This window comes from Nicotiana attenuata, chromosome 10 (assembly GCF_001879085.1).
Source record: "Nicotiana attenuata strain UT chromosome 10, NIATTr2, whole genome shotgun sequence".
Lineage (NCBI taxonomy): Eukaryota > Viridiplantae > Streptophyta > Magnoliopsida > Solanales > Solanaceae > Nicotiana > Nicotiana attenuata.
In genome coordinates, this window is record NC_031998.1 from 4,541,897 (window position 1) to 4,554,130 (window position 12,234).

The following is a 12,234-nucleotide window of genomic DNA, read 5'->3' on the forward strand; positions in this document are numbered from 1 at the left end:
TTTTGCTCCGTTCTTTAAGTTCGTTGGTATCCTGCAGTTTGTATTGCCACTGTTGCAGGAAGGTTTATTCCGTTTCATTCTGGGAGGATTTAATCCATTACCTTGGCAACGTGTGAGGGGGTTAAAATTCCTTAAGGACACACAAGCAAATTGTGGACTCGGAATATTTCTTAAACTCTTCTATTTTTCCAGTTTCTTTTATTTTTCTAACAGTTTTCTGATTTTGTGTTTTAACATAGTAGCGCTCACAGAATTAGTAGAGAGGGGTTTTCTTAAATTAATTTTATGCGTAGTTCTTGACAGTTACAATATAGTACAATACAGTCAAACCAAACCACAAAATATTATTTAACAACCGCAAACAATACAATTTATCCAAACGTTCTATTCGCCAAACGATAAAATACAATACAATACATTATAAAACGACGGGTAACAACCATAAACCATCCAAACAAGCTGTAAAGTAACAAAATATTTTTCTTTTAATTTTATACCACTTTATCATACTAATTAGAAAAAGTTACACTCTGTTTTGATCATTGTTCCCCATCGTTTTATAATGTATTGTATTGTATTGTAACATATTGTATCGTATCGTTTCATGAATACAATGTTTGGATAGATTGTATTGTTTGTTATTGTTAAATAATATTTTGGTGTTTGGTTTGACTGTATCGTACAGTATTGTAACTCATAAATTTACTAAAATACCCTCAATTGTTTAAATATTAAATTTATCAAAAAATATGCATGAAAATTATTTTAAAAAATAAAAACAGAAGAAGACAAAATACCTTAAGAAAGCAGAACAAAGGAGTGAGACAGAAGAAGGCAAAACAAATGAGCACAACTAATTAGAATTGAGTTAACAAATTAGGAGAAAAAAATAAAACAGAAGGTGGCAAAACACCTTTAACGTTGGCGGGTGAAGTTCTGGAAAAAAATAAAGTAGGTTATAGGTTGGAGATTTGGACTTAAAATAGAAAAAAAAGCTAAAGGATAATATAAGATTATGGAGTAATAAGTTAGGGTATAATTCGAAAGAAAAATAGGAAACAATCTCAACGTACCAAAAAAAAAAAAAAAAAAGGGATTTTTTAATGAAATAATCAAAACAAACACTTTTTCATCCAATCAAGTTACTGTTTCAATATTTTGCTACATTTTCATATGGCTCCTAGCCTTTAGATGAACTGAACTAGGTTTACTCCATGGAAATGGAGAGGAAAGTCATGGCAAGAGGAGACAGACTCAGCGATTTGCCCGACTCAATTCTACTCCATATTCTCTCTATGTTGTGGTGGGACAGTAAAGAAGTTGTGAGAACCAGCGTATTATCTCAGCGATGGCGGTTTCTGTGGAAGTCCGTGCCAGTATCTCTCGATTTTGAGTCCCCCAATAGCTACGGCGAAAAGGATTTCATAGCTTCCACCAATAGAGAGCTCTATTATTGGAGGTCTTGCCAGAAAATCAGAAGCTTCAGGGGCTCACTCTTTAGGTACGACAATAGTTATGTTAAAGATATTGATTTATGGGTACATTTTGCAACTAAAGTTGCTAATGTTGAAGAATTTACACTTCTATTTGTTTCGGACAATCACCCAAAATATGAGCTTCCTAATTTTGCTTATAAGAATACGTTGTTGAGGAGTTTGATTTTAATCAACTGTGAACTGAAACCTTCTGGTAGTGTTAACTGGAGTAGTCTCGAATTTCTTTCAATCGCGTCCCTGAACTTGACGGATAATATGTTGGAGAAGATATTATCAGGTTGCCCTAACTTGGAGCACTTGGAACTGGATTGTGTTTTGGGCATTAGTCGTTTGGAAATCAGCTCTGTGAAGCTGACATATTTGAGCCTTAAAGATTACCAAAATAAGAATCCCGACTTTTCTCCCCTCGAAATATTAGCCCCCCATATTAAATATTTTGAACTTTTGGGGTTCTGTGATGAGATACGCTTGAGAAATGTGGCTTCACTTGTCAGTTCAATATTGTGTTCAAGTTTTGGCTATATAGTAGATGAAGAACGCAACTCGGAGGCGGAGAATGGCTATTTGAAGGAACTTCTTCATAGTGTTGCCCATGTCGAGGATCTTGAGTTGGGTCCCTGGGGCATCGAGGTTCATTCATACTCTTCACTATCTGAAATTCAGACTTTTTATTGAATTCATCTGCGTAGTATCATTAATGCCACTCCTTAGTATAACTTGATAACTAAGTTGGTAATTGAAGAATTACATTTTCATGGCCAATTTGGTTGGACAGTGGTAGGTGACTGAAACTAGGCCTCTTAGCATTACTTTGGAAGATGAACTGTGAAAGTAAAGAGTTTGTAATGGATAGTAGGGGTGTTCATGGTTCTGTTTGGTACAATTTTATCTTAAAAGGATGCCATACCAATTAAGTCGATTTTCTAAATGTTTAAACCAAATCAAACCAAACATAGTACAAATATATCTGTTTTGGTTTTGTCGGTTTGGCGATTTCTTCTAGTTTATATGTAATGTTTTTGAACACTTAAGTCAGAAAGAGTTTTGGGTGCCAAAACATTAAAATTTTCAGTGCCCAAGTGGAGAAAATAGAAGAATAAGATTAATGACTCTAGTGAAATAAAAAACAGATTAAAAAGGAACGAAAGAAGGAAAAAGACTATAAACAAGTTGGAACAAATAAAAACATAAAACACCATGTTATAGTGGACAGACTGGTTAGAACTTAAAGCAAGAGAAAATAGTGGTGGAATCTTACTTATGTGGGATAAAAGGAGATGGAGTTGTAATGAGAAATTGGTGGGGGAGTATTCAGCAAGTGTTTTTTTGGAAGATAAAAATTCTGATTTTAAATTTTCTTTCTCTGGGGTATATGGGCCTTGTGATAGAAAGAGGAGGAAAGAACTATGGAAAGAACTTGGGGCAGTTGCAGATTTAGAAGATTGGCCTTGGGTAGTTGGAGGCGATTTTAATATCACAAGGTTTGAGGATGAAAGAACTGGAAGGGCAAAAAATACTAGGGCTATGAGAGATTTCTCAAGGTTCATTGATGATATGGGGCTAATTGATCTTCCTTTACATGGTGGGCAGTACACATGGTTCAGAGGCAATAATGAACATTCAGCCTCAAGAATAGATAGATTTTTAATTTCAAGTCAATGGGATAATTCCTTCAAAGCTATTAAACAAAGCGTGCTACCTAGGGTGGAATCAGACCATTGTCCAATACTATTAGAGTGTGGGGAATGGGAGAGATGTAAAGGGTATTTCAAGTTCGAAAATATGTGGTTTGAACATGTTAATTTTATAAGCACAGTGGAGAAATGGTGGAATTCGTATATTTTTCAAGGAAGACCAGATGCGGTTCTAGCAAAAAAGCTTAGAAAGTTAAAAGAAGATTTAAAGAAGTGGAACAAAGAAACTTTTGGGCACCTGGGAACAAGAAAAGACCAGATCTTGCATCAATTGGAGATGGAGTAGCAAAATGATAATCCTGATTGTAACACAGAGGAAGAAGAACCTGCTAGAAATGCATTAATAAATGAGTTGCATCACATATCTAAGGTAGAAGAGATACATTGGAGGCAAAAATCCAGATTTTTATGGATAACACCAAATTTTTTCACAAAATAGCAAATTCAAATAGGAGATATAATTGGATTGATAAGCTAGAAATAGATGGGGACTTCACAGATGACAAAAATTTGATTAGAAACCACATACTTGAGATCTATAAAGATCTTTTTTCAGAAAAAGAGAGCTGGAGACCTTCATGGAAGTGTTCAGAACTTGCTAGCATCAGTGACCAAGAGAAAGAGTGGTTGGAGAGACCTTTTGATGAAATAGAGGTAACAAGAGTAGTTAAGATGGTAGAAGGGGATAAGGCTCCTGGTCCAGATGGTTTTAATATGTGTTTCTTCAAAAGATGCTGGCATATTGTGAAAGAAGATGTTCTGAAGACATTTGAGGTGTTTCACAGAGAAGGAGAATTTGTTAGAAGTTTTAACTCAACCTTCATTGCTTTGATTCCAAAGAAGAAAGGGGCTGCCAACATCAAGGAATTCAGACCTATTAGTTTGCTTGGGAGTATATACAAGTTGATAGCTAAAGTCCTTACTGAGAGAATGAAGTTGGTGATTAACAAGTTGGTCTCTGAGAATCAGAATGCCTTTTTGAAAGGTAGACAAATTGCAGATGCATCACTGTTGGCAAATGAATGTATAGACTACTACTGGAAGAGAAAATTGCCTGGTGTGGTGTTCAAATTGGACTTAGAAAAGGCCTATGATCATGTCAATTGGCCTTGTTTGCTGAAGTTGCTGGAAAAGATGAATTTTGGGGGCAAGTGGATTCAATGGATAAAATTTTGTGCTCCACTACAAAGTTCTCAATACTAATCAATGGTAGTCCAGTAGGTTATTTTAGTTCTCGAAGAGGTTTAAGGCAAGGAGACCCTCTGTCTCCCTACTTGTTTCTTCTAGTAATGGAGGTATTGAGTCAGATGATTAAAACTGCTGTGAGAAGTGGATGGATAAAAGGCTTTAAAATGGAGGGTTTGTATAGAAATTTCTCATAGTCTTTATGCTGATGATACCTTGTTGATGTGTGAGGCTGATAGAAATCAAGTGCTTCACTTGAGGGTGGTTCTGTTGGCGTTTGAAGCTGTGACGGGATTAAAAATAAACCTGGCCAAGAGTTCAATATTTTCTTTGAATGCTGACAGTGATATTAATATGTTAGCTGATATAATGGGTTGCAAGGTTGAAAAGTTTCCTACTACCTATTTGGGGTTGCCTTTAGGTGCAAAATTCAAGGACAAATCAGTGTGGAATGGTGTAATTGACAAGTGTGAAAAAATGTTGGCTCCTTGGAAGCAGCAATACTTATCACTTGGGGGCAGATTGACATTAGTAAACAGTGTTCTTGATGGAATACCAACCTATCTAATGTCTCTGATTCCTATACCAGCTAGTGTGGAGAAGAAAATTGATAAAATTAGTAAGAAATTTTTGTGGGAAGGTGATACAGAAAGGAGAAAATATCATTTAGCAAAGTGGAGCATTGTGACAAAACATAAGAAAGAAGGGGGTCTGGGAGTTAGAAATCTTAGAGCTCACAATCAAAGCTTGCTATGCAAATGGCTATGGAGGTTAAACGATGGGAAAAAAGCCCCCCGGAAAGCAGGGGTGGAGGTGATATATGGAAAAGAGAGCTTCTTTGCACCTAAAACAGTAAAGACCCCATATGGGGTAGCTGTTTGGAGACAGATTTGTAACCTATGGGAGAAATTTAACATGTATGCTGGCTTGAGGGTGGGCAACGGGAAAAAAATCAGACTTTGGGAAGATAATTGGGATGGTTCTGGTCTGCTGAAAATTCAATTTCCAAACCTGTACAGATTGGCCAATAATCCAAAAATCCTCTTAGCTGATATATTTACTGATACAGGTTGGGACTTCCAGTGCAGAAGGAATCTCTTCGACAGAGAAATGCATGAGGTTGATATATTTATTCAGAAGATGCAATCAGTGGTGTTATCGCCAGAAAAAGAAAACAGCCTACTCTGAAAAGCTAGTAAAAAAGGTTTTTTTACTGTTAGTTCACTCTACAAAATACTAAATGCTACCCAGCCGGTGCAAGCACAAAAGTGGCCTTGGAAGATGATTTGGAAGACTACAGTCCCAACAAAAGTGGCATGTTTTGGTTGGCTAGTAGCACATGAAGCATGTCTGACTCAAGAAAATTTGATGAGAAGGGGTTGGATAATGTGCAGCAGGTGTTACTTGTGTGAGAAAGTTTGTGAATCCGTGGACCATCTTTTTTTGCATTGTGAATTTACTTGGCAGGTGTGGTCCATGTTCAGGGCTAACTTTGGCATCCTTTGGGCAAGTCCTAAGAAATTCAGGAATATATTAGAGTGTTGGGAACCTGCATGTCCAGAAGCATCCTTAAAGAAGATTTGGAGAGATATTCCTCTTAGCATAGCTTGGACGATATGGAAAGAAAGAAATAATAGGTGTTTTGAAGGCAAGAAGGAGCAGCTGCAATATGTGAAATACAGTTGTTTACATTTTTTGTACTATTGGAAAGATGGAAATGTTGTTATGAATTTTCATGATATGCTGGGCATGCTAGATCGCTTAGGATTTTAATGCTTTTAAGCCAGCAATATCCTTGTATTTTTACAGTATCAGCTTGATACTGTTTTTAATAAAATCTTCACCTTATCAAAAAAAAATAAAATAGAAGAATCAAACTACTTTACTAGCAACAATTAAGACTCAATACCTATAGTTCTCCTTGGGTTCACTACTTAAAGTCCGAGAACGCAGTCCCAATTGTCTTGTTAGTTTTGCGTACCAACGGATGTTGGGTTTTCATTCTAATTGAATCAAGAAACTAGAGATGAAAATCAATACTTGTATGTTGCTGTTACTTCCTTTATCTTGTATTTCCTTACTAATTTCTTCCTTTTGTCACCCCGAATTATAATAGTACGAGTGTTAAACCTCTTTAAACATTTAGCGGTAGAAAATTTCAAAGCTTGAAAAGCAGTATTGTGTGTGTGTGTGTGTTGTTTTTGTTTTTATTTTTTTAAAACTAAACCAAACCAAATATTGTGGGGCTCTATAATTTAGTGCCAAAACATAGATCGGTTTATTAAGTCGTTTTGGTTCAATTTTTAGATTGATTTACTTTCATCATGCTCTTCAAAGTGTTGAAAAGGTTCATCTTTGGATTTCCAAACCAACCTTGAACACTTTGATGTGGCAAAAACTAGTCATATTGTCCAAGTTATTATTCTGAAATATTCAGTAATTAGCATGTCATTAATTAACAGTGTTGCATTTCCTTGTTTTGACATATTTGGTTTATAAGTGCCTTTCCATACTGGAGTTGAAAGGCTGGCAATCTCCACCATCAAGCCGGAAATATTTAAAACTTGACACAGCCTTAGAACAATCGGACTTCCTTGGAATTTGCAGCTTTCTACAGAGTTCGCCGGATCTTGAGACGTTGGTCATTGAATGGTATAATAAAAAACGAAGAGTAAGTTTCCTGTAGACCTATATTTTTGTTACTTCATGTTATTAATATCAGACAACTATTAGTGTAAGAAGAAGACAATATATATCAGCATATTTTTGATTTAGTACTTTAGGAAAAAAAATCATAGAACTTATTGTACCCTTTCATGTAAGACTGTTAGAGGAACCTTGTTGTTCTCTCAGTTTGTTTTCTTCAAGAAAATAGTTCAACTTGAGTTGCTTTGACAGAAATTGATATTGTCGTTCTCAAAATTGTTTGAATCATTGAATGAGTAAGCCAGTTCTGTATTTAACTTTTTTGGTAGTTGTAGGACATAGATGTTTAGCAAGAGATAGTACTCATCTTCATGTGAGGAGATAGAAGGATCAGCTCTCTTTTTTTAATTTAAAAAAATGATCAGCTACACTGAATCTTTTTAACATTTTTTTTTCCATGTAAGTAACATTTGCTAAATGCTTGACATGTTCTGTGAATCTAAAAATTTGTCACCCTTTTTTATCCACAATCAACTCCTCGGCTTTTTACTTCCATATAAGGAAAATAGCAGGTAATATAGCGGATTCTTTCCTGTAGGACATGCTGTCAAGGTACACAAATGAGGATGAACACATTAAGAGGTTCAAGACACATAATTATAACTGCTCTTTGCTACATTTGAAGACCATCAAGATCATTGACTATGATGGACCACTAAGTGGAAATAAGTCTGTACTACCATTGGTAGAATATTTGCTCAAGAATGCAACAACCCTAGAAAAGTTCGTCATTGCTGCCAAATTCGACGGAGTGATGTGTCTCAGGATTATGTTAAAATGGCACAGGAGTTCCAAAGCTTTCCAAGATCCTCTCCGCATGCTGAGTTGTCTTTTCGTATTGACAATCTTTGATTCCTATTATCTGTATTGATTCCAACATACCTGACACCTGTTACTTTATGTTTGGAACTGGTTTTTAGTTGATAGACAAGTCTAGGATTGTACTTGTTAGTATCCAGGGACTTGTTTGTAGTTCTTCATGTCTAAGTAACAATGTGTTTATTCCGTGATCATCATTTAAGAAGCTTGCCCTAAATGTTTTGTGATTTCTATTCATATTGCTAAATCCTGATGATATTCTTATCTATGAAAATTTAAGGTTGAAAATCATTCTGCCAAAATATTACTTCAAGATTCATTACGTGTCCAAGGACTTGCTTCTTTATTCTGCCAAAATAGTACTTCAAGATTCATTACGTGTACAAGGACTTGCTTCTTTGGCCTATTTTATTTTTAGTTGGTGGAAAAGAAACTTTGAAATATTTTAACTCTCCCACCACCTTTTCACACAACTAGAATAGTTGTTCTCTCCCACTTCATTTCTTTTCGAAATAAAAAATTGGAGGGAGATGGCGAGGAGGTTGCTTTCTCCAATAAGGTGCTAGCCTGGATTGCTCATAGCATTAGAGTTGCTCAATAGTCATCCAATGTATTATACGAAATTCATAGAGTAGAACCCCTTGATATGAATTCTGGTGCAATTCCCACGGCTTTTATAACAGAACCTCTTTCATAGTCAAGAAGATCTGTAGGCCTTGATGTTGCACCTGTTATAGAGTCAATCCCATTGCACATGTCTCGTGTTAATGTTGCGATCAGTCCATCAAGTCAAAATCCAAGAATTTCAGGTAGTTCAGATCCCAAGTGTCTGTACTGTAGAAACCTGCTTCTTCTTCAGGTTCTTCGTCAGTGTCCCCTGGATCTGAGCACAGACTCTGAGAATGCAGCAAAGCATTCTACCAATGAGGGAAAGATCCCTTATTGTCACTTTTCGAAACTATTAATAGATCTGAAAGAAAAGTGGTAGACATTGAGAATAATGTTTTTCCAGAGTATGGTGGAGTTCCCAAGGAAAGGAAGGAGAAAAAGAAATCAAGATTCTGTTTAGGTGTGGTGAAGTAAAGAGAATGCTTGTGTGTGATGCAAAATGTTGCAGCAATTGTGTGCTCAGAGCAATGGGTTCAATGCCTGAGGGGTGCAAATGTGTAAGTTTCATAGGTGAGCCAATTGATGAGTCAAAGAGGTCCACACTTGGCAAGCATTGCTTAGCCCCTTGGCAGTCAACAGCTTTGGCTTCTTAATTTAACAGGAGGGAGAAAAACCTGACAGAATTGTGAGTTCAAACCTGAATTTTACTGGGAAATTTAGTCCTTAAGCAAGCAATGGAACCACACAGGTCTATATCAATGGCCGAGAAATAACTAAACTGAAGCTCAAGGTGCTGAAGGTATGTTGTTTGTTCTACAAGTAAGTTTCCGTTCATACTTTTGCGCAATAACTTGTCCAAGAACCATTATTGTCCGCTGTTTAAATGACAAGCTAATGGTTACCTTCTTTTTACTAGCCACGGTTTATGTCTTTGCACTTGAAGTTTCCTGTTTGTAGGTGGTGAAAGATATCTTTTCTTTTTTTGTCAATTTTGTCGCTTATTTTCATGATGTTTCTTTTATGGATTTCTTTCACCAAATGTTGACTGCAACATTGAATTTTTCTGACGCTATTGGCTGTTACCGCTGCAGTCATTTGTTTCTGGTTTATCCTTCAAAATTGTTGGGTAATTTTACCTTTTGTCATGGATTTCCCTTTGGGATGTCTTTTTGCTATAAACTATATAAAGATAGAGCACTGCAGAGAGGAATCTTCAAGAAACTTATTTCATTGTTAATTTTCAGTTATTTACTTGTTTCACCTTTGACCAGTTTCAAAGACGTGACATCTCCTAGTGGTATCATATGGAGTTTAAATGCTGCATGCCACTTACTATTAGAATTACTGCTAGTCTACTAAGGTCAGAGGATATTCCTCGTTGGTACATTAATAAGGACCTTCATTATTTGTAATATATTATGCTGACTATATGGTTTCTATTTTCATTTATGATCCACAATGTCGTGGTTAAAGGAACAAATGGATGCAATTTAATACTAACGGAGTTCAACTTTATAGGTGGTGACCTGGAATCTATTCCTTTGGTGTTAAGCGATATTTAAGTATCTTTTTAGTTTTAGCTGTTGAGAATTCTCTAGATGTACTCTAGTTTGATGCATATTTCTGATGGGCAGTGTAAACTTTTATTTTGCACGCATGCCAACTCATGATGTTTAAAATATATCTGCAAAATCTTGTGAAGTCATTAACTTCGATGATTCCAGTTTTTGACTGATGTAGTTAGTCTAAATTACACAATTTAACAGGCATATGTTCTCCAAGGAAATAGAAGTAAAGATGGGCTCAGAGATAGATGCAAAAGATGAGGTACTCTTTTTTATTTGCATAGTTTTATGTGTTTAAATTGTGCTAGTTATGGTGGGCTATGCCTGCTACGGTGAAGAACATAATTAAGTTGGTGTAAACTTAAAGATGTTAATGAAGCTATTGCTGTTATATTAATAAAATCTTCTCTACTTATCGAGAAAAAAAAAGATTATGCTAGTTCGTAATTAAGAGGCCTAGAAAGGGACCGTCAATCCGGGGAAAGATTATGCGTATAGATAAATATAGTTGATGCTCGATGCGAAATCTATTTAAAGAAAATATGATAATAGAGTGATTGCATTTTGCAGGTGGAAAACTTTCTGGATTTATGCTTTTATAATTTGTTAGGGAAAAAAGTCACTTGAATGATTCCTGTATTCCTAGATCCTTCAATTAACATTGATATTCCAGTGTCTCATCTTTGTAGGGAGACACGAGCATTTTGTATTAATTGTTCAAACAGGGTAAAAACTTGCTAAAAATCGAACCTATGTTACCTTACTACCTATATACTCGTGTAAATATCTATGTGAGTCTAGGTGACAGACTAAAATCTCATGTTAATAGGTTATGACCGATAGTTGTTATTGTGTTGATGGAGCGAGCCTCTTGAAAATCATAAGTGCTATGAGTTCTCATTTTCTTCACATGTTATCACTGAGAAACACGCTTTTATGTGCTTCCTTACAGGTACCAGCTAATTACAGTAAATACCAGTGGAATGAATGACGGTTGCAAGTGGGGAGAGACGTTTGAAGATGTTGGCGTTGTAGTATTTTGTGTAGTCATGAGTGACAATGATCAGATATTGCTTGCCCCTGAGGACACTGGTAGTGGTACACTACTTCAGAGTAGATTATGCATATCAAAGAACTCTTCACTGGTAGAGTGGTACACTACTTCGGAATAGATTATGCAGAGCAACGGACTCTCTGAAAAAATGGTCAGACAAAAGAAACCCCTTGTGTTTTAATCTTGAACAATTATGATCTGTTCGAGGAGAAGGTTGCTCATATACTGCTTGACTCTTTCCAGTGGTTTAGCAATTTTAGTCCAGTGTGGACTCACCATAGTAACCAGTCACTAGCAAACCAAGCATATAAGGGAGATTGTGATGTAGGACGAGCAAAAGGAAGAGACCTATTATAGTGGAGCAGAGGATTCATTTTACAGTGCAAAGTAAAAAGGGAAGTGATATCAAATAAGTTCAATCAAAGCTTTTTCACCATTTCCTTATCTAGTTGTTTTCCTGATTATGATGATGGTACAGTGGCGAAGCCAGAAATTTCTGCAAGGGTGTTCAAACTTGAAAGAAGTGAAAAAAAACCTCGGTAAAGGGTGTTCAATACATGTTATGCACCTCTAAAACCTAATATTTTATTTATATAAACAATGTAATTTTTTGACGAAGGGTGACCAATTGACCACCATTCGGATAATGTAGCTTCACCCCAGTGATGGTGTTTCAAGTGATCTTCTAGAGTAGAATGTTCCATGCTGTGTATAGTCTTCAAGATTTTTGGATGGCATTGGGAGGTTGCAAGGGATCCATACTTCTATAATCCTTTTGTATGATCTGTCTATTGTAAGTGGCTTTTAGTAACATGAGCAGGTTTGACTCTTTTGTTGTAATTTTCCCTTCTTAGGTCTCAGAAATGTACATATTCTGAAGATCAACATGTATGTCAAAAAGAGAATTAAAGCATTAGCCAACTTGAAAATGAGGAAAGAAAAAATCCAACTCAGTTATCCACTTGGACAACAACAAATAACCAATAACATTATAGGACACTCTGCACAAACAAGTACGCGATTATGCACATGAATTGGTGAGATGCCTATTAATATACCTTGAATATAGAAACATTATTAGATAGTTACACTATCGTGAAAAGAGT

At 35.9% G+C, this 12,234-nt stretch overlaps 1 protein-coding gene and 1 pseudogene across 1 annotated transcript; both read left to right on the plus strand.

Annotated features, from left to right (window-relative positions):
* Positions 1,154-8,131, plus strand: LOC109232936 (F-box protein At5g03100-like). The gene is made up of 3 exons (XM_019398631.1): positions 1,154-2,126; positions 6,876-7,046; positions 7,620-8,131. Exons 1-3 carry the CDS (start codon positions 1,215-1,217, stop codon positions 7,950-7,952), a joined length of 1,416 nt encoding a protein of 471 aa, XP_019254176.1. The 5' UTR covers positions 1,154-1,214; the 3' UTR covers positions 7,953-8,131.
* On the plus strand, positions 8,061-11,949 carry LOC109233547 (annotated as a pseudogene).

What these genes read in the sequence shown, in the direction of transcription:
- LOC109232936 (XM_019398631.1), top strand. Translation starts at nt 1,215, where the DNA reads ATGGAAATGGAGAGGAAAGTCATGGCAAGAGGAGACAGACTCAGCGAT. An exon ending in TGGGTCCCTGGGGCATCGAG is followed by an intron (nt 2,127 to 6,875) that starts GTTCATTCATAC and finishes TTGGTTTATAAG; the next exon opens with TGCCTTTCCATACTGGAGTT. An exon ending in GGTATAATAAAAAACGAAGA is followed by an intron (nt 7,047 to 7,619) that starts GTAAGTTTCCTG and finishes TCTTTCCTGTAG; the next exon opens with GACATGCTGTCAAGGTACAC.